Genomic DNA, 26,407 nt, shown 5'->3' with positions numbered 1-26,407 from the left:
TTTGTAGAAGTACAGTCTCTGGAAGCTCAAGAGGAAAGGGAAGACTTACTTTTAAGTATGCACACCCTCTTACACTTTAACTTTCCATCATGTGGTGAATTACTTTACAAAATTTAACAAATATAAAAATTGTTGGGACAATAGGCTAACGTATGTTCCAGTTTTAAGATCAGTACCAAATTTCTGAATGGGGCATAGTACTTACTCCACATCTTCCACAATTTTGAGTTAATCACATGAACATGAATACAAACAAATGTAAATTCATCACAAAATATAAATGTGTTGGTCACAATTATGTAGAAAAAAATAAGCTGTAATGTGTTTTTCCATGTCAGCTCACAGTATCTGTACTGGAAGTTTCTCTAAAATTAAAACAAGTCCACTAGTAATAATAATAATAATTGAAAAGAATACTTCTGCACTATGAAACGGAAGATATGGGGTTCAAAGGAGAGCCCATCTGAGTTAGGACTTTATCCAGCCACTGAAGAGGACCATGAAGATGAATCTCAATCCAACAAGGAGTACTGGTAACATCTTGCCGGTGATATTCTGCTCCCCAGCCCTATGGAAATGAACAGATATCATAGCAAATTCCTCTTTAAACTCACCCAGCTTAAGCCAATGTTAACAATAAATAATAGCTTAACAATGATATGCAGAATATACTTAAAATAACTATCACAAAACCAATCTTAGCATTCACCATGAAGCAATACAGTATCTCATAATTAAAATGATTCTGCTAGAAGATATTCTCACATTCTAGTATAAATAAAACCCATATATTTATGACTATTGCCTCATGTAACTTCATGTGAGTTTTTTTTCCCTACCTGGTGGTACTGCAGATTGAACCCAGGAACATTTTACCTATGAGCAATTCTCCTAGCCCTTTTTATCTTTTGTTTTGAAACAGGATCTCACTAGATTACTAAGAGTCTTGTTATGTTCCTAAGGCTGTCCTTGATCCAGTCCTCCTATATCTCAGCCTCCTAACCACTGGGATTACAGGTGTGCATCAAAACACCCGAATCCTATTTTATCATATTTTATTTATATTTTTAAAAATTTTGAAGGGTCTCGTTAAGACATTGAGGCTGGCCTCAAACCCATGACCTTCCTCTCTCAGCCTCCCAAATACTGAGATTACAGGTGCTACACTACCACACCTGGCTTTATATCAGATTTTGTTCCCAAAACACTTCTGATTTGCAGGTTTGGTTTTGTTTTAACTATCAGATAAAGCACTGTTGACACTGATCAATGCATACATGCACAATTTTAATATAGTAATTATACAACCATTATCTTTAAGGTTGGGAAATTAATGAGATGAAGCAGAATGAAACAGTAGCTTAAAACTCCATATAAACATTTAAATAAAAATTTTCACTTTGTTCCTGGTTTTATCAAGTTTCTATAGTAAGTCTTACTGCTTACTATAATTCTGGCACAGGAAAACTAGGAAGGTAAAAAGAAGGTGGGGGAGTAGAGATAAGAGAAAACACGCAAAAAACACATTTCTAGAGAGGGAAGGAAAATAACTTAAGAGTAATGGAGAAACTGCTGCACACCACAGACCTACAACAAAGCAGCAAGAAAACACTGGATGGTGACTGAATGCCACAAAGAAAAACCCATGCCTAGCATGTGACATTTGCTCTTTTTGCATGTAGATGTAGTATAAGTTACTTAAATATAGCACTAAAATTCTTTCCAAATTTTGGTCATGAACCCTATTCTTCTTTGAAATGTTCAATAAAATCAGGCCAAGAGTAAGTAATAAATTTGAACTTCACAAACCCTTAATAAGAGAGCTAAGATACAAACAAAGTAATTTCAGTACTCCAACTAATTCTGTTAAGTCACTAATGGTATCTAACAACAATCAAAACTGTTGAAGCTAAGGGATTCAACAAGCAATATTAAATGCTTTCTAGCAATTTAGTCTTAACTGGAATTCTTCATAAACTCACTTCCCATTCAATATAAAAAATTCACAACAAATTAAGTATAAAATGAAATCTTAGACTTATGTGATTAAAATTATAAATTCAAGAATTTAATTTAAAACATATTGTCAGATCAAAAGTAAGTATCTTTCATTTAATCATCTTGCTAAAATCTACAGACATACATGTTTATAGTGACTCAAATGACATTACAGATGACAACTCACTCACCTTGACAAAACTCATTCGAATGGTGCACATTTTGGTGAGCTCATATACTGCCTCAAACCCGTGGTTGACAGACTGAGCCAGAAGCTGAGCAAACTCCTGATTGTTAAAAATTTTGAGGCTGCAGCTGCTGGGGATCTTACAGACAGTGGTGGGATGAAAGCCGTGATGAAAGTTGCAGTTCCTACTCTGTACAAATATGCTGCTGTCACTGAGACACTCTGCGTACACTTCCCCACCAACGTAGTACAGATGAACACCTTGAAGAGATGGGCATCGCAAAAGTCAGCTTAGGAAGCATCACAATGAAGCCAAGAGGTCCTGAGGCGCAACCAAAATGCTCAGAAATCCGCAGCAAACTCCCACTCACTGCCTTTAGATAGAAGTAACCAACAGATGGCCTGCTGCTGCTAAAGAGGTTAAGTCTGTCTAAATCTAAAATGGCCTTCAAATAACTAGGTGAAGCTTCAAGTTAGCAGCTCATTAGGTTATCCACTTTTAAGATTTTCTCTTTTTCCAAAAAGCATTTGTCAGCTCTAAAGAGCTGGCAAAACAAATTGCCTTTTGAAGAGTCCTTTCAATAAACAGTCATTTGGCAGTTTTATAGTGTCATTTTTGCTAAGAAAGATGACAGCAGTATGAAAACAAAACATAAAGAATCTTGACCTCACAAAGGTGTATAGGCAATTTCAGGTCATGTGAAGAGGTTTAGTCTAGTTTCCTTTTTTTTTTTTTGGTGGTACTAGTAGTGGAACCTAGGGGCTTTCTACCTCTGGCCTATCCTCTCAGACCAATTTTTTTTTTTTTTTTTTTTTTAATTTGGAAACAGGGTCTAAGTTGCTGAGAGCCTCATTAAGTAACTGAGGCTGGCTTCGAACCTGCACGATCCTCCTGTCTCAGCCTCCCAAGCACGGGGATTACAAGTTGTGCCACCACACCTGGCATGTGAAGAGTTTTTAAATGGTAAACTTGTTTTAGTTTCCTTAATTTTTTTTATATTTAATATATATATACATATATATAATACACTGAATTTTACTACTGAAAAGTTTCAATACTAAAGATATAGATACTGTATGTGTGTATGAGGATGTTCTGTTTTATTTTTTAACATAAATCATATCACATTCTATTAACTAGAAACTTGTTCTTTTACCTTAATCAACCCTGGGGACTTAATATATTCCAAAGTATAAATCTGCTGCTTTACATATATTCTAAATGCTGCATATAATTTAAAAATGAATTTGCTATCTACTGATGGATAACTTTATCACCATTTCTAGTCCACGTATCTGTGCACACATATCAGCTCCAAAATTATATCAGGCTATGACAGTAAAAATTTGAGTTTTGCTTCCTAGTAAATAAAAAGGACCCATGAGCAAAAGGATCTTAGAATGGTATAGAAAACTGACTTGAGAACTTCAAAATTTACCAAATAGGTTTCCTTAATTTATTTTTACTGTAGAGGGTGAGATAGGGTGGGGATGAATGCATATAAGAAAAAAATTACATACACACACACACACACACACACACACACACACACGTGGGGATCAATGCATATAAGAAAAAAATTACACACACACACACACACACGGGGGGATCAATGCATATAAGAAAAAAATCACACACACACACACACACACACACACACACACACACACACACACACACAGGGCAAGTTGACACATTAAGGTTAAAAGAGAATAGAAACTTTGTTTTCAATCTATTCTTGACCAAACTATTTTTAGAAATCTCTTCCATAAGAAATTCCATCATAATTTTATTTATTTGCTTTCTGTTCCTATTTTGAACTAAGACTCTCAAATCAAAGAAGCAAAACTCAGCAAGAAGTAAAAACAGAACTTCTCAAGACATAAGCAATGCACTCTACTTGGGATGGGTTTCCTTCCTGACTACTTGATGCATGAGACTGGCATTTCATTGCAGTGTGAAATGTGCCTCCATTGTTGTGGTAACTATATTTCAAGGTGAATAATAAATACAAATCTTGTTACTTGAATTCAAATGATGGGAGGGGTAGTGGTAAAGGCTTCGGTTATTTACACTGAATTTTTCCCATCTCTAACTTCATTCCTCCAGCAATGTAATTCTTTGTTATCACAATAAAAAATCTTCCACAGTCAAGCATGGTGGCCCAACCCTATAATTCCAGTACTTGGAAGGCTGAGACAGGAGGACTGTATGGTCAAGGTCAGCCCTTAGCAAGTACTTAGACTCTGTTCCAAAACAAAAATAAAAAGGGCACAGGTCTAGACTGGAAGTAGAATGCCCTTGGGGAGGGAGGATGGGCTCCACTAATACCATTAATTAAAAATCCCAATTCTTCATTAACATTCATGTTTCACAAATATTTGCGGTGTATTTCATAAGTCAGGCACTATTCTAGTCACTGAAGGTACTGTTGTGAACAGGGAAACTTCTTTTGCCTTTTCTATATCACTCAGGGTTGTACTCAAAAAACAAAGCAACATAAGATTTCAGATTTTTCGTAGTAAGAAGAAAAACTAAGCAGCGTAAGGAAGAAGTGATTCATCACATCTTTATTCAATTAATACTTCTTCAGTATCTGTGACTTGAGGCAGCAGCTATGTTTTAAGTTTGTATGCTTCCAGCACACAATGCATGGTACACAGCCAGTATAACAAATGATTGAACTCAATTAAATGTAGCCAGATTACCTTTTCCAATATGCCGTCTAGTGTTTTCAATTGTTGAATTGCGATTAACATTTGACAACAACCCCAAGCAGAATCTACTTTTATTATTTGAAGGGTCTGTGAATCCGTCTACTAACACACTAGTAGATGATGCATGAAAAGCCTCCCCAACACGGTTGTTTAATTCATAGTAGACAATTGAACACCAATGTTTGGGCTCTTCATAGGCAACAGGCTGAACATCTGTGAACAAACCAGACAGAAAAAGTTCAATAAATGATTATCAGAAACTCCTAATTTGTTATGTGTTTACCCTTTAACCCAACCAAAGTACTACATGAAAAAGAAAACAGACGGTTCACTTAAGTCTCACTATCCTTCCTGGCTTTGAATTTATATCCAAAAACTCTAAAAATAAGCTTAAATATGACAGCTTGAATTATAGAATCACCAACACAGACAACTATCTTAGCCTACTTAGGCTCCTATAACAAAATATTATACTCTGAATGGCTTGAATTTTTTTCTTCACAGTTCTGGAGGCTGGGAAGTCAGAGATGGAGGTGTCAGCAAATGTGGTATTTAGTAAGGGCTGACTTTCTGCTCTGTGGGTAGATAGCTACCCTCTTGCTGTGTGCTATATGACCTTTCTTCAGTGTGTGCTCATAAAGATCCAGAGATCTCTGCTAATCTTCTTATAAGGGCAACTAATTTAATCATGAGGACCCCACTCTCATGAACTCACCTAAATGTAAATTATTTCTCAAAGGTCCCATTCACCAGATGTTATATCACATTGGGAGTCAGGGCTTTAACCTTTTGCATATATAAATACATATATTTCATTTTGAAGTCTTATTCCAACAAAAACTATAAAGTCCAAAGTCTCATTAATGCCAGAAAAAGATGAGACGGGAGCAAAATTTTGTGAAATTACACAACCTATGTGTTGCAGGCAATTGTACCCTCAAGGTTCTAGGCACTTGAGCCTCCAGGCTTCATGCATCCTGCTGAAACCAGAACAGTGATCCTCAGGACCATTGAGTCTCCTTCAGGCCATTCTTCTCTTTTGAAGACTAGCACAAGTTTACAGCCAAATAGATTAACTGTCCTGTCTCACAGTTTCCAAGGAGTCCAAAGCCTTTCTTAATTTGGACTCAGCTCTGTCTCCTTCAGGTCAGACTAACAGTATTCCTGCTAAAGTATCTGATCAGGTCCATGGCTCATACCCACACTAATCTCCTTATCAAATGGTAAGTAAGCAAAACTTTTAGTGTTCTCTTCCAAACACACTTTTTCATTTTTTTGAAATCAAAATAGGATGAAAAATTTTCAACTCTTTAAATTCTGATTGCTTGTTACTTAACAATTTCTTACCCAACTAGTTTCTCTCTTCATATCATACAATGAGTACCCAGGAGGAACTAGTCTACTCCTTCAACATTTTGCTGAGGAATTTCCTTAGCTAAATATCCAATTTCATGGCTCAAAAGTTATTACCTTTCACAAAACACTAGAACACAAACACAATTCAGCCAGACTTTTTGCTACTTTTGAACAAGGATGGCCCTTTTTCTGTGTTCCAGTAACATGTTCATTTAGGTTCTGTAACCTCACAAGAACTGACCTGATATAATGCTCTTATTTCTAATATTCTACATATAAATTAAGTATTCTCTAAGAAAATGGAAGCTTTCTTTACAGCTCTCCTCTGAGTTCTTCACCAAAATCACCTTTAATGGTCCCTTCATAGTAGTATCTGCTTTTTCTAGCATGCACCTCAAAAAGTTTCTAGCCTCTACCCATTATTAGCTACTTCTGTATTTTTAAGTATTTACTATAGCAACACCCACTTCCAGGTAAAAATTCCTCTCTGTGGTTCAGGTTGCTATAACAAAATACCAGATGGAGTAGCTTAAACAACAGGAATTTATTTCTCATAGTCTGGAACCTGGGAATCCCGAGATCAAGGTGCCAGCATTTAGTGTTTGGTGGCCCCACTTCCCATCCTAGACAGCCACTTCTCAAGTGCTGCTCAGCGGCCTTTCCTTGGTTTGTATAAAAGGGCAGTAGAAAGACACACAGAAAGGGATCTCTTCCAAATCTTATGTGGGTATTAATCCTACCATGAGCATCCTACCTTCATGACCTCATCTAAATCTAATTATCTTCCAAAAACTTTCATTTCCAAATATCACCAAATTGCAGATTAGAGTTGCAATGTATGAATTTTGGGAGGACACAATTCAAAACCTATTAGCAGTATCACATTTTGTTTTTCTAGGAGAATCTACTTCAGGATTAAATTTGAGATGTAAATTTATTTTCTGACAATTGTAAAGATTTAATCATATTAAGTATCTCTAACACTATGCCAAACAAAAAGCTGAACTCAAAAACTAAGTGAGTCTTGGAGCCGGGCGTGGTGGCGCACGCTTGTAATCCCAGCATTCGGGAGGCTGAGACCAAAGGATCGCAGTTCGCGGACAGCCTCAGCTACTTAGTGAGGCCCTCTGCAACTCAGTAAGACTTGGTTTCAAAATAAAGAATAAAAAAAAGTAGGGCAGGGGGTGTATCTCGGAGGTCAAATGCCTCTGGGTTCTATCCCCAAACCTGCAAAAACAACAAAAAAAAAACAACAACAACAAAAAAAAAACCAAAGTGAGTCTTTCAGTAAACCAGGAAGTAGTTATCCCTGCCTTGTCACAACTGATATAGACAGAAAAGCTTCTAGTTTCTCCCCATTAAGTATGATGTTAATTGTGGGCTGTCTATAACTGTTCTTTATTATCACAAACATAAGACACATGCAAACATTGTTTTAAGAAATGTGTAAAATAAGCTGGGTGCATGGGCACATGCTTGTAATCCCAGTACTTGGGAAGCTGAGACTGGAGATCACAGGCTCGTGACCAGCCTCAGCTACTTAGTGAGGCCCTCTACAACTTAGTGAAACCCTGTTTCAAATAAAGAATTAAAAATAGGGCTGGGGATCTAGCTGGGAGGCAGAATGCTCCAGGTTCCAACACTAGTTCTGCAAACAAACAAAAAGTGTAAAATAGTAGTACTGTTATTTCCAAACTTGTGACAATGTAAGGCGCTTAAGGCCTCAAAACAAAGTGGCTTTAAAACCACAATAACACCATAAAAATATAACATTTTTCATTGTCAATTTAAATAAGACAGTTAAAAACCTCACAATGAGATTCACTTCAGACCCAATAGAACGATCATTATAAAAAAGAAAAACAGGAGGTAGAAGGGTTTCCAGGAACCCCAGTACCACCAAAAAAAAAAAAAAAAAAAGAAAAAAGAAAAAAGAAAAAAGATAAACAGAAAACAAGCCCTGGAACAGATATGAAAAAAAAAAAAAAAAGAAATGCTTTATGCACAACTGGCAAGAATATAAAATAAAGTAACTGCTATGTAAGACAGTTTGGTGTGTTCAAATGGCTAAACAGAGAATTAACATATGACATAACAATTCTACTCCCAAGAATATAATACTTGAATTATAAGAAGAAACTCAAACATAACATAATAGCACAATTCACAATAGTCAAAAAAGTAGAACAAACCCAAATAACTCAACAGGTAAATGAATAAACAATATATATATTCAACTAATTTGAAATGAACATAACTTATATAGCTCACACAAAATTAAAAGAAGGATCTTAAAAAGATATTTGTACATCCATTATTCACAATAACCAAAAAGTAGAAGCAAGCCAAGTATCAATGGATAAATAGATAATTAAAATGTGGTATACAAGCTGGGTGTGGTGGCGCACGCTTGTAATCCCCGTACTTGGGGGGCTGAGACAGGAGGATCGCACGGGTTCGAAGCCAGCCTCAGCTATTTAGTGAGGCTCTCAGCAACTTAGTGAGACCCTGTTTCTAAATAAAATATAAAAAAGGTCTGTGAGTATAGCCTGGAGGTAGAAAGCCTCTGGGTTCTACCCCCAGTACCACACACACACACACACACACACACACACACACACACACACAAAGTGGTATACACAGAGTAGTATTGCTTAGCTTTAAAAAAGGAACAAAATTCTGGCATATACTGCAACAGATGAACCTTAGCATAAGGATATTATACTAATTGAATTAAGCCAGGCATAAAAAGACAAATACTATATGATTCTACTAATATGTGATACTTAAAAGTAATCAAACTTCATAAAGACAGAAAGTAGATGGTTGGGCTAGGGATGCAGCTGAGTATGGAGTGTTTCCCTAGCATGCATGAGGTCCTGGATTCAAGAGGGAAAGAACAGAAGCAGGGAGGGGGAGAAAATACAATGTTAGTTGCCAGGGGACAAGGGTATAGGGAGTTATTGTTTAATGGGTAAACAATTTCGGTTTTGGGTGTATTCATTTCGAGTCACCCCCTCCATGCCATTTTGGCATGGGGCTGTATTTCTATTTTCTGTATTTCTATCTTTTTAATAAACTTCTTTAAATCTTAAAAAAAAACAAAAAGAATTTCAGTTTCACAAGGTAAAAAGAGTTAAAGATGGACCAAAGGAACAATGTATAATTGTTGTATAAACATTATAAATGTAATTAATGGCACTGAACTAAACAATTAAAATGGTAAATTTTATGTTTTAGTTAACCACAATAAAAAAAAATTGGACCCGGGCATGGTGGTGCAAACCTGTAATCCCCGTACTTGGGAGACTGAGACAAGAAGATCATAGGTTCAAAGACACTCTCAGCAAATAGTGAGACTCCCATCAAACTGCAAGACCCTATTTCCAAATAAAAATAAAATAGGGTTAGAGGTGTAGCTTGGAGGTGGAATGCCCCTGGGTTTGATCCTCAGTGCCACACACACACACACACACACACACACACACACAAAAAAAAAAAAAAAAAAAAAAATTGGGAAAAATCCTTGCTAAAATTCTTAGTAATTGAGAAAACAAAGTACAGATACATAAATGGATAAACAAAATTGAGGGTCTCTAAACAAATTTTTAGATTTATAGCAAAGTGATGTCTAATAAAGAAGCTAATTCAATAGAGAACAAATGGTACTTTAATTCAAAGTGAATCACATACCTAAATATAAGAGCTAAAACTATATAAAACATCTACAGGAAAACAGAATATTTTCATGATTATGGGATAGACAAAAGTTTCATAGATGTAACAGATGTAGTATGATCTAGGGAAAAAAAACTGATAAACCAGACTTGATCATAATTTAAAGCTATTGTGCTTTAAAAGACATTAAGAAAATGAAACTTACAGATTGGGAAAATATTTGCAAATCATATAGCTGATAAAGAACTCAAATCCAGAATATATAAGGAACTCTTACAATTCAATAAAAAAATAAACAACCCAATGGGCAAAAGATTTAAAATAAACATTTCACCAAAGGAAAAAAATCTCTAAGTGTTCAACATCATTACTCACCAGAGGTATACAAATTAAAACCACAATGAGCACTTCATCCCCACTAGAATGGCTACAATAAGACAGACAGACATAATAACAAACAAGTGGAGGCTATGGAGGTTACACTATTACTGGTGTAAAACTGGGTAAAATCTTCACTAAAATTCCTAGTGATCAAAAAAATAAAGTACAGATACAGCCACTTTGGAGAGGTGTGGCAGTTTTTCTTAAATAGTTAACCTTATTACCCATAGCAATTCTACTCCGAGGTCTGCCCAAAACACTTAAAAATAAAAATAATGCCCAGCCAGGCGAGGTGGCGCAGCTTGTAATCCCAGGGCCTGGGAAGCTGAGATAGGAGGATCACACAGGTTCGAAACCAGCCTCAGCTACTTAGTGAGGCTCTCAGCAACTTAGTGAGACTCTGTTTCCAAATAAAGTATAAAAAAAAGTCTAGAAGTATAGCCCAGAGGTAGAAAAGGCCCTGGGTTCCACCCCCAGTACCACACACACACACACACACAAAAAAAATAAATAATAATAATAATGCCCAAAAAAAGACCTGTAAGAAAATTCTCGTTAAGAGCCTGTTTTACACTAAATAGAAACTAGAAATGATTCAAATGCTAACAACTAATTCACCAATTCCACCCCTCCACATCTACACAAGAAACATTAAAAAAGGTCCAAAGACTTGTATGAAAATATTCCTAAGAAGATTATTTATACTAAACAGAAACTAAAAACAATTCAAATGCTTATTCACTGGTGAAGATAAAATGCAACGTATCTATGCAAAGCAATACTGTTCAGCAATAAAAGGGAACAAACCATTGATATATGTCCCAATCTGGATGAACCATGACAACACTATGTTAAGAGAATGAAGTGAAGCCAAGCACAGCAATGCAGGCCTATAATCCCAGTACCCAGGGAACTGAGACAGAAGTATCACAGATTCAAGACCAGTGCATGGTAGTAACTTAGTGAGGTACTATTTCAAAATAAAAAGGTTAAAAAAAAAAAAAAGAAAAAAGAAAAGAATGTAAAAGGCTACATATTACATGACTATGTATCTTAATCTAAGATTTCTCTTTTCTGAACATTTCATGTAAATAGTCATATAATATATAGTAATCCCAGTTTTTGGGAGGCTGAGACAGGTGGATTGCAGATTCGTGTCCAGCCTCAGCAACTTCATAAGGCCCTCAGCAACTTAGTGAGATCCAGTTTTAAAATAAAAAAATAAAATAGGGCTGGAGGTGTAGCTCAGAGATAGAATGCCCCTGGGTTCCATACCTAGGGACCCCCCCACACACACACTCAAGGATTATGGTAAAGTTCTAAAACTATAATATGGTGCAAAACTTTATAAAAACCAACCATACTTAAAGTAAATTTTATAATATATAAATTATCCTTCATTAAAGTACTTTTTTAAGTGGACAAGACCGAAGATGTAGATCAGCGGCAGAGAGAGCTTGTCTAGCATGTGCAAGGCCCTAAGGTTCAATACACAGCACTGCAAATAAATAAATACATAAATATGGCCAAGAAGTTAAAAAGAATAAAAACAGCAACAACAAAATAAATATGCTGAGTACTTTTCGTACCTCTGCTGGATATACTGGGCATAATCTGAGGGATCATAGTATTGCTTGTGTCCATAGGCTGAGAGTTTTCTTGACCTATCTGATCATCTGGTGGCACATAGGCAGGAGGAGGTGTATCAGCTAAGAAGAAAAAAATGAGACAAAAATAGTTAAAAGCTTCATCATATTCAAAGTTATTACTCTAAAAGCATTAAAAAATTCCAACATTACCATGTGCATTACTGAACATTACATACACAAAAATGCAGGACACTATCCTAGAACAGAATAGAGAGAATACCTAAGAGCTACTGGAAATCTACTACAAGCCCACATGCATTTATCCCAGACCTTGAGGATCCGGTATATTTGACTCAGTACTACAATTCACTAAAATAGAATTTAAAGTCAATAATTTTGCCTTTATTTACATAGAATCACATACTCAGAGAAACTGTAGCTCGGGAAAAACAATATGAAGGACAGATTATACTAGTTTGAGTATACACCTATTGTAAAGTTACCTTTATCAAGATCATCACATACTATATACTGTCATTAAAAACTGGAAAATAAAATATACTCCTTCAAAATTTGCCCTCAACACCAATAGCCATTGTCAAAATCATTCCCAATGTCCAGAAATGGCTGTTGTGTCCCATTAGTAGTTAGAAAACTGAGTGTTAACACTGAAGTTTTTCAAATTTCAACATTTGTGGCTGAATATTTTTGCAAAAGCTACAGCTACACTTTTTTCTTTAACTGTAAAACTGAATATAAGTGCCTTTCACATAAGATCTGTCTGAATAAGGGTATATTCTGGAGTTATACTCAGCACTGAATTTAAGATGAAGTATGAAAATTGGTTTTTGAGCTAATTCTGAATAGCAAGTTAAACAGCTAGTATTTAATTCTCCAACTACCAGATTTTTTTTTTTTTTTTTTTTTTTTTTTTTTTTTTTTTTGTTCCTGGAAGCCCTTCTACCTCTGGTCTACACTCCCCAGACCTATTTTTATATTTTTATTTGGAAACAGGGTCTCTTAAGCCAGCGAGGCTGGCTTCGAACCTGTACGATACTCCTGTATCTACTCTTCGAACCTGTATGATACTCCTGTATTCTACTCTTCTGGAAATCAAATTATTATCTAAAAAATTTTTAGTCAGAAATAACTAGCTCTTGTTGTACAATAGTTCACCCAGAAGGCTGATTTTCAGGGATTTTTTCCCCTCTATCAACTAAGTCTTACCTGGGAGTTGAAATGGACTTCCTGGTCCAGAACTTGCTGGGGAATTGGGATATGTGCTGCTAGCAGGAGAAGGGGGATAGGGACTGTTTGGAGATAAGGGGAAAGGAGTGTTGTTGGGCTGGTGGAAAGAATCTGGAAACGTGGCATTTTGTGGCATGTGCGGTTCGTTGTGGCTCAGGTTTCGAAACTGAACCAGAAGGCTGTGCTGTGGATTGAATTCATTATGACGAGGCACTAATACTGGAGGTAAGACTGAAAGACAAAAATCAAGAGTCATCAGTCAGGAATCACTAACACAAATGTCCCGTCCACTACTGAGAGACAAAAAGGATTCATGTAAGAAAATCTGAATCTATATTGACATAATAGGTAAACCAAAAACTGCAAGAATTTAACCTATATAAGGAACTCTTAAAGACATACAAGCCCAGAAGAGATAACCAGTGCTATCCTATAGTACATAAGACCCATTTAAAAAAATCTACAGAGAATATAATGCAGTTGGTGTTCAAGAAGTGAGCACCCCAGGGAACCAAACAAAACATTATAGAAAAGACAACACCATGAGCCAGGCATGGAGGCTGGGACAAGAGGATCACAGGTTCACAACCAGCCTCAGCTACTTAGTGAGGCCCTCTACAACTTAGTGAGACCCTGTTTCAAAATAAAGGATAAAAAAATAGGGCTAAGAGTGTAGCTCAGCAGTAGAACGCCCCTTTGTTCCATCCCAGTACTACAAAAGAAAAAAAAGAAAAAAGAACGAAAAAAAAGAAAACACCTGATGGGAAAACCATAAGAGTGCTAGGGGTAGAGAGAAGTAGACGAGGAAGAAGGAAAAGAAGAGTCACTTGGCCTAAGCACTGAACTAGAAGGCAAGGATAGAGTGACGTTGAAGTCAGTTATGCAAATGTCCTGAGAACTCCATATTTCCAATCTAGAACATTTTCATCATTCTTGGTTTAAAAGATCCCATTTAGTGTTCTTTAGTAAAGTTTTCCCTATCAAAAACATTACTCTTCTCCAAGTAGAAACATGTAAATATGCAAACATTTAAATAGATTTGTTTAAAAAAATAAATAACCTTTTCCCTGTTTGTTAGTACAGGGTATTGAACCCAGGGCCTTGCTAGTGCTAAGCAAGCATGCTACCACCTAGCTATATCCCCAGCGCAAAGATAAACTTTAACCTTATTCAAACGTTCATTCTCTAAAGACTCAAGTGATTGACCAATCACATTCAAATACCTAATTACTTTTTCCTTACAAGAAACTAAAACCTGGTTTTTCAAACTTTTTTTTTTTTTTTTTTTTTTTTGGTGGAACTGGATATTGAACACACAGGGAGCTCTACCACTGAGCTATACCCCCAGACCTATTTAATTTTTTATTTTGAAACAAGGTCTCACAAAGCTCCATATGCTGCTGGACTCAAACCTGTGAATCTCCTGTCTTAGCTTTCCTTCAAACTCTGCCCTCCCCCCTTCAAACTCTATATATACCAATTTATTTCATTTATAACATTCCTGTATTTGCCATTGTAATTTCATTTCAGAAAAATCTCAACTTTGATTCTAAAGCATTTAGCACCAACAAAATCAGTTTGTGTTTTAGCAAACTAGCTCATAATTCCCCTCCCTAAAGTAGGGATGTACATAACAAATAAGAGACCCTTAAATCAGTGTATGTACTGACTTTTTTTTCCATTTTACTGAAGTGGTGTTATGAGTATGTGGTTAACATTGACTAGAACTGTTTTGTTCTACTATCTTTTCACAACTGCAGTCACTCTTCAGAATGATGAGGCAGCTGCCACTAATGAATAAAGCATTATGTGACAACAAGAATTAGCTGGGGTATGGTGGCAAACACCTGTAAACTCAGTACTTGGGAGGCTGAGCCAGGAAGATGAGAGGTTCAAGGCCAGCCTTAGCAAGATACTCAGAAACTCAGTAACTGTTTCAAAATAAAAAGTAAAATAGGCTGGGGATATAACTCAAAGTTAGAATGTCCTTGGGCTCAATCCCCAAAACCAATAGGAAGGAAAAAAAAAAAAAGATAGCAAGGATTTCTCTTCAGCTAGCTAGCAATCTGAAAAACACTTAGTAAAATAGCTGAAGAATTTAGTCAAGTATATATATATATATATATATATATATATATATATATATATATATATTAAGATATAGCTAAAAGCTGGGCATAGAGTTCCTGCTATAATCCTAGTACTTGGAAGGCTGAGACAGGAGGATCACAGGTTCCAGACCAACCTCAGCAACCTAGCAAAACCGTTTCAAAACAAAAAATGAAAAGGGTTAGGGGTGTAGTTTGGAAGTAGTATGCCTCTGAGTTTGACCCCCAGGACCTCCCACAAATTTTTTTTTAAAAAATATAGCTAAAATTATTGGCTTTCCTTTTATTTTCATCTAAAATAATACATGGAGAGTTTAAAAAGGCACAAAAGGCACACAATTATAACAAAATTGCACCTTCTAACCCCTCATGTACTGTTTCCCTAAACAAATCTTTTTTAATAATTACTTTATGCACTGCTAAATAATACACTTACATCACTATTACTGATCAGCTAAAATGCTATTTGAAGACTTGTCATATGGCAAGTAAGCCAGTCTTATTTTATCCCACTTACATTTCCCTTCCCCACATTAAAGTTACATAAAACTGCATTAAGTCAATATCCAGAGCCTGCATCTAATATATATATATACATATAATATGTATGTATATATATATATATAATATGTATGTATGTATGTATAATTCATTGCTGAGCCAAGTATACTGTGACATTCTTCTTGAATTCTGCTTTTATTAAAGTTAACTATTGCCTTGCTCCTTCATTTGTTTCATTTTAATTATATACACTAGTTCTAGTATTTCACAACAGTCATCAGACTACCAATACTATCTCCTTCAGAGGCCACAAATCATCAAAATAATGGTTGATTTCATGTTTTCCTCTGGATCTTTCATCCTTTTGTTCCAACATAGACTGGTGCTCCTTAAGACCCCTACAAACCTGCAGTCTGTGGACCTTCCCTTCCCTTCCCCGATCCCATTTCCTAAGCCTCACCCTCTATTAACTTCCTAAGAAAGGATAAGGAGGTTACTATTATAAAAATCTTATTTTTGTTTGTCTGCAGGCAGAATTCCAGACAACCTTTTTCCCATTGAATTTTGAAGACACTGCTCTCATTTTCTCCTAGAATCCAGAATTGCTGTGAGAAATGCAGTCTTTTGAGCTCTAGTTTCTTTATATTTTATCTACGAAAGCTTTCAAAATGTTTTTATCAAGCTGGGCATGGTGGACCACGCTTGTAATCCCCATGCTTGAGAGGCGGAGACAGGAGGATCTCACAGGTTCGAAGCCAGCCTTTCTGGCTTAAGAGACCCTGTTTCCAAAAAAATATATAAAAAACAGGTGTCTGGGAGTGTAGCCCGGAGGTAGAAGGGTTTCCAGGAACCCCAGTACCACCCAAAAAAAAAAAAAAATGTTTTTATCAAATCCACACTAAAATGTCATGCGTAAGCTGGGTGTGGTGGCGCACTGCATGTAATCCCAGTACTCGGAAGGGAGGCTGAGACCAGAGGATCGTGGTTCGCGGACAGCCTCAGCTACTTAGTGAGGTCCTCCGCAACTTATTTGAGACGGTTCAAAATAAAGAAATAAAAAATGGGGCAGGGGGTGTAGCTTGGAGGTTAAATGCCCCTGGGTTTCATCCCCAGACTCACGATAAATAAATAAATAAAATGTCATGTGTGAATCTTTTTCAGTCACTTATTCTGGTTATGGTCAATGGGTCCTTTCGATGTTTACCTCTAAGAATTTTTCTAGTAATACTTCCTTGAAATTTTTTTCTGCCATTTCCCCCTATAGCTCTATTTTCAGAACAAATTATTCTACCAATTCTAGAATTGGTATTTAATTTGAAACCAATTCTGGGTCACATGTTTCTTAAAAACCTTTTTTCACACACTGACTCATCTAGTCTTCCTAACAATTCTGTGAGGCAGGTCATAGTGTTTCTATTTTGTAAATGAGTAGACTAATTCACAGAAAGGCTAAGTAACTTACCTGGGGTCACATTGGTAGTATGTAGTAAAACCAGGATTCTAATTGGAAAGTCTGGCTTTGGAACCCACAGTATCAACCATTATGCAATATTCTGTGTTAGATTAAACACTAGACCACCCAGGCTGGCCCTCTACTTTTTTTTATGCTTATTACTGCTTTCCAAAAATCTTCTATTCTTTTTTCTTTCTGTAATGTTTTCTTTCTCCAAAATATACCAGCTGTATAACCTCCTTGAATTTACTTCCCTTTCAAATCTAGGCTTCCTTATCGATAAACTTATAAATATATCCCTAAGATTATAAAATGTTGTACCCTTTTCTAACTCTTTAGGACTAACCTCTACTTAACTCCATAAGTGCTCAATAAATGTTAATTGCTATTACCATTACCACCATCACTTCTCTTATTTTATTAACACAGCACTGTGAAGTGATCCATCCAGTGTCATAACTTCTTGGTCAAAAGTTAATCCAGCTGGGCCAATCTGTCCCTCCCCCAGGATGTTGGACTTGGGACCAAAAAGGAGGTTCCTACAGTCCCTTTCTAGAAGTTAAACTAGTAAGATATGGGATCTCCAGAGTCCTTTCAAAGTACTAGCACTACGTTATCTATAGAATGATTAATTACATCTGAGAAAAATGGATTACAATAAAATATTTCTATCAGTATAAGCACACTCTGGCTATCAAGGGAATACACAAAATCCCTAGACTTATTCCTAGCAAATACCTCACCTGAGAGTTTTTCAGACACTTCTCTATTAAATCTTCCCATCTCCCTTTTCTCATTAATCCCTTTTGGGCCTCCTGGGAACACAGTAAGAAATTAACAGTCACCTCAATATCATTAATATCAAATGGGAGCTCTAAAATTCTTAAGTTAAACTTTTCCTTGACAGTGTAATCACTGCTATTATTTTTGCTAGTCTCCACAAATGTTATTTTGAGTCTTCTTATCACATTGGGTTTATATTTCCAGAGTGGCAGACAGATGTTTTCCAGTGGCCACCATGTTTCCTGCCTTTGGGTATTCATGCCCTTAACCTTACAGTGTGAGGATGACCTGTTATTGCTTCCATCCAAAAAAATATAGCCAAGGGATATTCTCATTCCATAAGCATATAATGTCCTTCCAAGAAAACCCTTGCTTCCTTACTTTCTTTGAAGCTGCTATGAATGTGAACTATCTATAGAGCAGGCCATGTGATAAGCAACTGAAGGCAGTCTCTAGCTCACATTCAGCAAAACTTCAATGGCCTCCAAGGAACTAAATTCTGTCAACAATCACATTGAGATTAGAAGCAGAACCTTACCATCTGAACTTCTGGTAAGACCTGACCAACACCTGGATTAGAGGCTTACAAAAGAGATGCAGCTAAATTGTGACTGCATGTCCCACCTGAAAAAACTGTGAGGTAATAAATGTGTTGTGTTAAACTACTAGTTTGTAGTAATTTTCTGTGCAGCAATATATAACTAATGTACCGAGCTAGCTAGTATCTCAGCTACTATGGTTTGAATGCATCCCCCAAATTCCTATGTTGGAACTTAATCCCCAAGGCAACAATGTTAGGAGGTGGGCCTAATAAAAGGTACTCTGGCAATATCATTATTGCTGGGGTGTGTTGACTAATCATGAGGATGGGTTTAAGCTCATCCTCCTCTTGTCACGCTGCTGTGACATGATGCAATTAGAAGACCACAGTAGGTAAAGCCCCTCATCTCAGACATTCCCGTCTGCAGAAGCATGCTGGAAAACTCCTTATTTATAATTGGACCCAGTCTGTGGTGTCCTGTTATAGCAACAGTAAATGAACTAAGACATTAACTTATGTACTTATTTATTAAAAACAAAAAATATAGCCAGGCATGGTGGCACACATCTGTAATCCCAGTCCTTGGGAGGCTGAGACAGGAGGATCACAGGTTCAAAGACTGCCTCAGCAACCCAGCGAGACCATTTCCAAAATATAGTAATAGGGCTGTGGGTGTAGCTCGGAGGTCGAATGCCCCTGGGTTCTATCCCTACTAACCCCCCCAATAAAAAAAAGATCTGGTACCACCTATTAAGAGTCAGAACATGCCAGGCGTGGTGGTGCACACTTGTAATCCCCACGCTTGGGAGGTGGAGACAGGAGGATCACGCAGGTTCCAAGCCAGCCGCACTGGCTCAAGAGACCCTGTTTCCAAATAAAAAATATAAAATAGGTCTGGGAGTGTAGCCCAGAGGTAGAAGGGTTTCCAAGAACTCCAGTACCATCAAAAAGAAAAAAAAAAAAAGAGCCGGAACATATATTACTCTAAACACTGGGTATCCAACGATAAAGGAAACCAAGAAAGGTTCTACTTATGTCAGTCAGTAAACAAATATCGAACAAGAAGTCAACTAGTGATGGGGATATTTGAGCAAGCACTGAACAGAATGAAAAAGTATGCCATGAAAAGATCGTGGAGGGAGATTACTCTAAGTAGAAGAAACAGCAAGATTTAAAGCCCAAATGTAGGAGTAGGCAAGTTCAAGAACAGACATCTCGGGACAGGTCATAAAGAGTCTTGGAGAAACCTAAGTATTGTAGAAAATGTTAAGTGTTTTTAGTGAGGATGGACATGACTGCTATATGTTGTTTTAAAGGTTGTACTGTCTAGCTACTATGTAGACAACACAATGGGTTGGGGAGGAGGAGAGCCAGAGAAACCAATTAGGAAACTACCTAAGGTGGGAGATGATGGGTCAGTACAACAGTGATGTTAGAGACAGAGGTGACAGTATGAAGTTTCATTTTGAAGGTACAGTAAGCAGCATTTGCTCAAAGCTCAAATATATGACTTTAGGAGAATAAAAGATGAAGTTTAAGGCAATAGTAATTTTAAGAATACTGGTGCCATGTACTTCATCAATCAACAAATAAAACTGATTTGGTGTGAGAAGAAAAATCAGAAATGCTTAGCCAAGTTAGATCCAATGTCTATTAAGAAATTCAAGTACAGATGTCAAGTAGATAAGTAGATATTTAAGTTTAAAATTCAAGGGAAAAGTTGACTCTGGAATTCAGAATATAAGCATCAGTTTATAGATGATTTAAAGACATATGGGACTTTTAATGAACACATGAGAGCACATAAAGAAAGAATACAGACGTAGAAAAGGCCCAAGTCCTGTGAAACAGGAAAACAGAGGGAGGCTGAGCTAGAATAGCCAGTGAGGTAGGAGAATAAGGAATACAATGTCTCAGAAAAAGATTTGAGTAGGAGAGCAGGAGGCCAACTGTAACAAATGCTACAACTGAGATACCAAGTAAGATGGAGGCTAAGAAATGAACCCCTGATTTGTAAGGTAATCATTAGTGATCCTGACACATTAAATGGTAGGGAAGAATAAGTAGAATAGTGACCAGAAAGAAAAGGAAATAAAGATGTACAGAAAGTGAAAATGGAGATTATTGCAGGAGGACCAGAAGAAACAGTGCAATATGTTAGGAATGGGAGTGTGTGAATGAGGTCAGGACAGAAATTCTTTACCTTTTATTTTAGGATGGGCACTATCATGACATGTTTGTATGCTATCAGAAATAGTCTGAGAATGGGAAGATATGATTCTGGGGAAAGGGATGATATTATAAAGCAAAGTTCTTTTTTTTTTTTTTTTTTTTTTTGCGGGTCTGGGGATGGAACCCAGGGGCATTTGTCCTTCGAGCTATACCCCCTGCCCAATATTTTTATTCTTTATTTTGAAGCACGGTCTCACTGAGTTGCAGAGGGCTTAAGTAGCTGAAAGCTGTCCACGAACTGCAATCCTCTGGTCTCAGCCTCCCAAATGCTAGGATTACAAGCATGTGCCACCACGCACGGCTAGAACAAAGTTCATGAAGAGGATCTAGTACATAGGTGGAGTATAAGCCTTAGAAAAAACAGAAATAGAACATCCACAGGTAAGACTAAGTATTTGGGTGCTTACAGTTTAATAGTGAATTAGGATACGCCACTTCAGAGTTATATCACCTACATAAAACAAAAGCTAAATCAAAATCCAATATTCCTTCTCAAATTAAATCTCTAAAAAACACGAACTTTTAATTACTATATCTAACTATCCACAAATCAGACTAGATTTTTGTTTTCTTGTTTTTAATTCTTCTCAGCAGAATAAAACCTACCTGGACTCTCCACTCTCTTATAGTGGTATGGGTTGATACAAACTTCTTTCTGTTTAGATCCAAAAGGAAATTCACAAATATCCAATGGCTTCAGCTCATGGTGACTCTGTAGGTCGGGCCAGCGCCAAACACGGCAATATATGACATGGGGTAAGCCTTTCCTGTGAGAAACCTGAAGGCGTCCATCTAAAGATCTGGGAATAGTGACACATTTGCTCGGCTGTCCTGGACTGCTCAGGGCTTTCTCCAGTTCCTCCATGGCACCCTTTTTCTTTTTTAGTTTTTTCACCAAAGCATCGACTGCCTTTTCTGCCCATTTTTCCTCCTCATCACCTTGCTTCCAGCCCAATAATCGCTTCACTGCTGGACTAGTAAAAGAAAACAAGCTGGCCATTGACGTCATTTGATACAAATCTTCAGAGACCTTCCTGTAATCAAAGTCAGTAGCTACTGAAAGAACAGATCAGAGGTGATGTCCCATACAGGTCTAAGTCGAAATTCCAACTGAAGAGGGGAGAGTGACATTTATCTTCACAAGTGCCATATGCTTTGTTCATTGGTTCATGTCCTGAAAGAGAGCAAGAAGGAATCCTAATTTAAACCAATTTAAATCAATATAATTAAAAAGCATATTGTCAATAAGAGCAAGAAGGCATTACAAAGTAAAAAAACAAAGGTCTAGCCAGGCATGGTGGCGCACACTTGTAATCCTGCACTTGGGAGGTGGAAACAGGAGTATCATGCAGGTTCGAAGCCAGCCTCGCTGGCTTAAGAGACCCTGTTTCCAAATAAAAATATAAAAATGGGTCTGGAAGTACAGCCCAAAGGTAGAAAGGTTTCCAGGAACCCCAGTACCACCAAAAACAAAACATAGGTGTAGAAGGAGAAATTCTCTAAAGGTTCTGTAACCAATCACTTCCTTCTTCATAGGATGAACAAATAATTCACTGGCAATACCAAACCATAACCCAAAATAAAAAACAGGCTTCTCTACCTTCTATAAATTATTTAAAAAAGGTGGCCTCTAAACTTCATTTCCTTTGGTCAGGCCACCGACACAGCCTTCAACAGTTTGGTTATGAAGTCCTTACCTTTGCTGAAATCCATGTTACAAGCTGAGTCAATTCTGAACTGATCAAAAGCCTTGGGAAAGCAAGGCACAGTAGCACATACCATGATCCTAGTACTTGGGAAGCTGAGAAAGAGTACCAGAGGTTTAAGTTCTTTAATTTAAAGAGAACCTCAGCAACTTAGTAAGAACCTGTTCAAATAAAAAATAAGAAGGTCTGGGGGTACAGCTCAGAGGTAAAACATTCCTGGGTATAGCTCAGAGGTATAACATTCCTGGGTTCAACCTACCCCCAAAAAAAGCCTTAAGAGAAAACTAGCTTTTCCCTAAAGTCATTCTTCTTCTTTGTTGCAGTTGTCATCTTTTTTTACCCCCCAGTGCTGGGAACTGAACCCAGGGGTGCTCTACTACTAAGCTACACCACTGGCTCACCCTATTGTTTATTTTTGAGATTGGGCCTTACTAAATTACCCAAGCTAGCCTCATAGTTTGGACTATAGGTTGCACTATAGGTTGGACTATAGGTATGGTTTGCAGGTTGGACTATAGGTATGTATCAATGTGCTAAGTCATTATTCTTTTTCAAATGCTTCTAAGACATGGTTTGGGGCAAAAGTCATGATGGTATCCAAGTCACATTATTTGATACAAAATATATTAAGAGTTGTAACATATGCCAAGCCCTCAACTCCTAACACATATAAGTGCCTAGAAAGTGGCAAGTATCTATTTTTAAAAGTGCAAGTACTCAATAGATTTTTAAAAGAGAATCAAATAAACTGGGCATGGCAGCACACTCTTGTAATCTCAGTGCTAGGGAGACTGAGACAGGAGGATTGAACAGGTTTGAAGCCAATCTTAGCTACTTAGTGAGGCTCTCAGCAACTTAGTGAGACCCTATTTCCAAATAAAATATAAAATAGGTCTGAGAGTATAGCCCAGAGGTAGAAAAGCCCCTGGGTTCCACCTTCAGTAACACACACACACACACACACACACACACACACACACACACACACACACAGATAAAAGATCAGTTTATATTTTATAATTTCTACCAGCCTCTGTAATATAAGTATTCATATAAACTAATTAGTACTAGTTAATGAAGATGCTCTAGACAAACTGCCATTCTGCATTATTAAGAAGCTTGGTGATGACAAGAAGTGATGTACAGTGGCACTCTACTGCTAAGAGTGAGTTAAATCCCCTGTAGACCACTACACAGCCTCTGCAGACCACAGCCACCTAGTGAAACAGCAGGAGTGATATTAAGAAGAAGACTGTCAGTAATGAAAGAATGAGCCATTCTTGTGCCATTTTAACAAGTAATGCTGTACTTCTGCTTTGACAAATTCTAGAATTAAAACTATTCTGGACTAGGGTACATCTTCTTAGAAAAGATGTGTGCTCAATTAAAACTCAGGTAAACATAAAGTAAAACTAAGTTAAACTCTACAAATAATTACTGGTTGCTTGTTATGTGCCACGTACTACAAACAGCCAAGCAGGCTTTTAAAATAAAAACCTTTGCCTGGAATGGTAGTGCATGTCTATAATCCCAATACTTGGGAGGCTAAGACAGTAGGATTTTAAGTTGAAGGTTAGTCTCAGCAACTTTGTGAGATCCACAGAAACTTAGGAAGACTCTATTTGAAATTAAAAAGTGAAAAAGGCTGGAGGCGCAACCTGGGTTCAATCCCTGATTTAAAAAAAAGAAGTTATTGCTGGGTGTGGTGGAGAGTACCTATAATCCCAATACTAGGGAGGCCGAGATAGGAGGTTCACATGCTGGAGGGCAGTGCAAAAAAACTTAATGAGACACTTTTCAAAATTTAAAAATATAATAGGGCTGGGGGCTAATGTAAAAGTGTAAGCATTCTTAGTTCAATCTCTAGTACTATGAAGATGGATGGATGGATGGATGGATGGACGGACGGACAGATAGATGAACAGATGTAGGTTACATTCACAGATCTGCTCACTCTGCATGTACTTCCTGAGAGCCTGTAAGCCCCAGACAGGGTCCTGATTTTTGAAGTGGCTATCCAATTTGCTATGTGGGAACCAAGACAAAAGGTTATAGGAAAGTGAAGATACACTCCTTATGTATAGATATGATTTGTATCTTATCTGTCCCAACCCTATGTAGGATGTTTTGTCCAGGCAAGCAAAGTTAACTAGATTAAACTAGAAATATAATGAGAAAAAAAGCCTTTTTTCAGTAACAGGTCAGTGTCAAGTGTTATATGCTACAGGAACTGTAGAAGAGCTGACTTTAGTTACATCTACATCAAGGATGTAGGATAAAATTCATCTGGGTCAGAAATTAAGGGCAGAGCCTGAGGTGGTGTCACATGCTTGTAATCCCAGCATTTGGGAGGCTGAGACAGGAGGCTGAGGTTCGCAGACAGCCTCAGCTATTTAGTGAGGGCCTCTGCAACACAGCGAGACCCTGTTTCAAAATAAAGAATAAAAAATAGGGCTGGGGGTGTAGCTCAGAGGTAGAATGCCCCTGAGCTCCATCGCCAGTACTGCAAAGAGAGGGGTGGGGGGAGGCAGGCAAGGTTAGTAAGGGCAAAGCAAAGGGACACTAGCAACAACAACAAAATGCAAGCAGACATGAGCAGAGCATCCCCTATCATTAGAGAGGAGGTAAGTCTGGCTGAGTAAGCCAGACTTGGTCAGGAATATAGGACCATAACAGGGGCCAGACCACTGCATGAGTGTGAAAAAAGTATCCATATAAGTGATGGAGAGACAAGCTAGAAAAAGGGAGACAAAAGGAGAGGAGCTTAATGACCAAAATTTAGAATATATAATTAATTTTAGGTGTAACTTATAGAGATAACACAATTAATCATGATAAAAGGAGCTTAAATACGTACAGTGCAAGAATGCTACACAGCCATTAGAAAGAATAAAGTGGAGACTGTTATGGGCACCTTACGTCACTGTTTTCCCCATCTAAAAAATGAAATTAGTCATTATATATAAATAATTTAGAACTGTACAGGGTACATAGAATGTTAACTAATAATCAAGTACTAACTATATTAATGTACTATACAGGGGGAAAGGAAAAGCTATTTGTGTGTATGTAAACAGAAAACAAGACTAGAAGGCTACATTACTCATTGTACTTATCTCTGGGGAAAGGCAAAAGAAATAAGTCCTGTACGATTTATTCTAGAGTACCTTTTTACTGCTTTAACATTTTAACAGAGAAAATATAATAAAGCATTATTTACATAATGCTAAAATAAAAGTAGTAACCTAAAACAAAATTATTATGAAAGGATGAAATTAAGAGTACTGGTACAAAAGCCAGGCAAAACAAATGCCCACTATTAAAAGACAGGGCGGCAATTTGAAGGGAAGGGCAGGAAAAGCAACTATGAGATAATTTGAAGGACTTTTGCCATCCTAGTAAAGTCCTGCTTACCATTCTGGGTAGCTACATATAGAATTGAGTCTGAAAATTCAACTAGTTTACTAATGTGTCTGCTTTTCTGGGTGATCTTAATATATTTTTACATAAACAGAAGTCTGTTTCCTCCCAATTCTTCTATTATCATTTCCCAATCTCACATGTAATCCTGTTTGCCTTTAATGTTCTTCCAAAGAAATTTCACACATAAACAAGCAAATACATGTGGGTATATATACACATACTGTTCTTTACATAAGTATTTGCATTCTAAAAAAAGGCAAGATAGAAAAATAGATATTTCCATATCAAATCCATAACTTCCTAGAGTTTCCACATTCTTTTCTTCAAAACAAAATTTCAGTATAAAACAAATTCTAAAAATAGTCAAATCATGTAATTTCCCTACTCAAAAAATCATTTAATGGCTTCTCATGACACTCAAAATCCAAACTCTTTACTTTACTTTATGGAACCTACCTAATCTGGCCCTTGGCTTCTCCTTCAAACTCATTTCATAATCATTCTC

General features: G+C 37.0%; 1 protein-coding gene across 1 annotated transcript; it reads right to left on the bottom strand.

Annotated features, from left to right (window-relative positions):
* Positions 1 to 424: 424 nt before the first annotated feature.
* SMAD5 (SMAD family member 5) lies at positions 425 to 21,782 on the bottom strand (the record flags this gene model as incomplete). Its single annotated transcript, XM_080705120.1, has 6 exons — positions 425 to 568; positions 2,190 to 2,446; positions 4,895 to 5,116; positions 11,908 to 12,027; positions 13,135 to 13,386; positions 21,380 to 21,782. 6 exons carry the CDS (start codon positions 21,780 to 21,782, stop codon positions 425 to 427), a joined length of 1,398 nt encoding a protein of 465 aa, XP_080561246.1.
* Positions 21,783 to 26,407: the final 4,625 nt, after the last annotated feature.

Source organism: Muscardinus avellanarius (genome assembly GCF_963383645.1).
Source record: "Muscardinus avellanarius genome assembly, chromosome: 1".
Classification (NCBI taxonomy): Eukaryota; Metazoa; Chordata; class Mammalia; order Rodentia; family Gliridae; genus Muscardinus; species Muscardinus avellanarius.
This window is presented reverse-complemented; position numbering and strand designations above follow the sequence as displayed.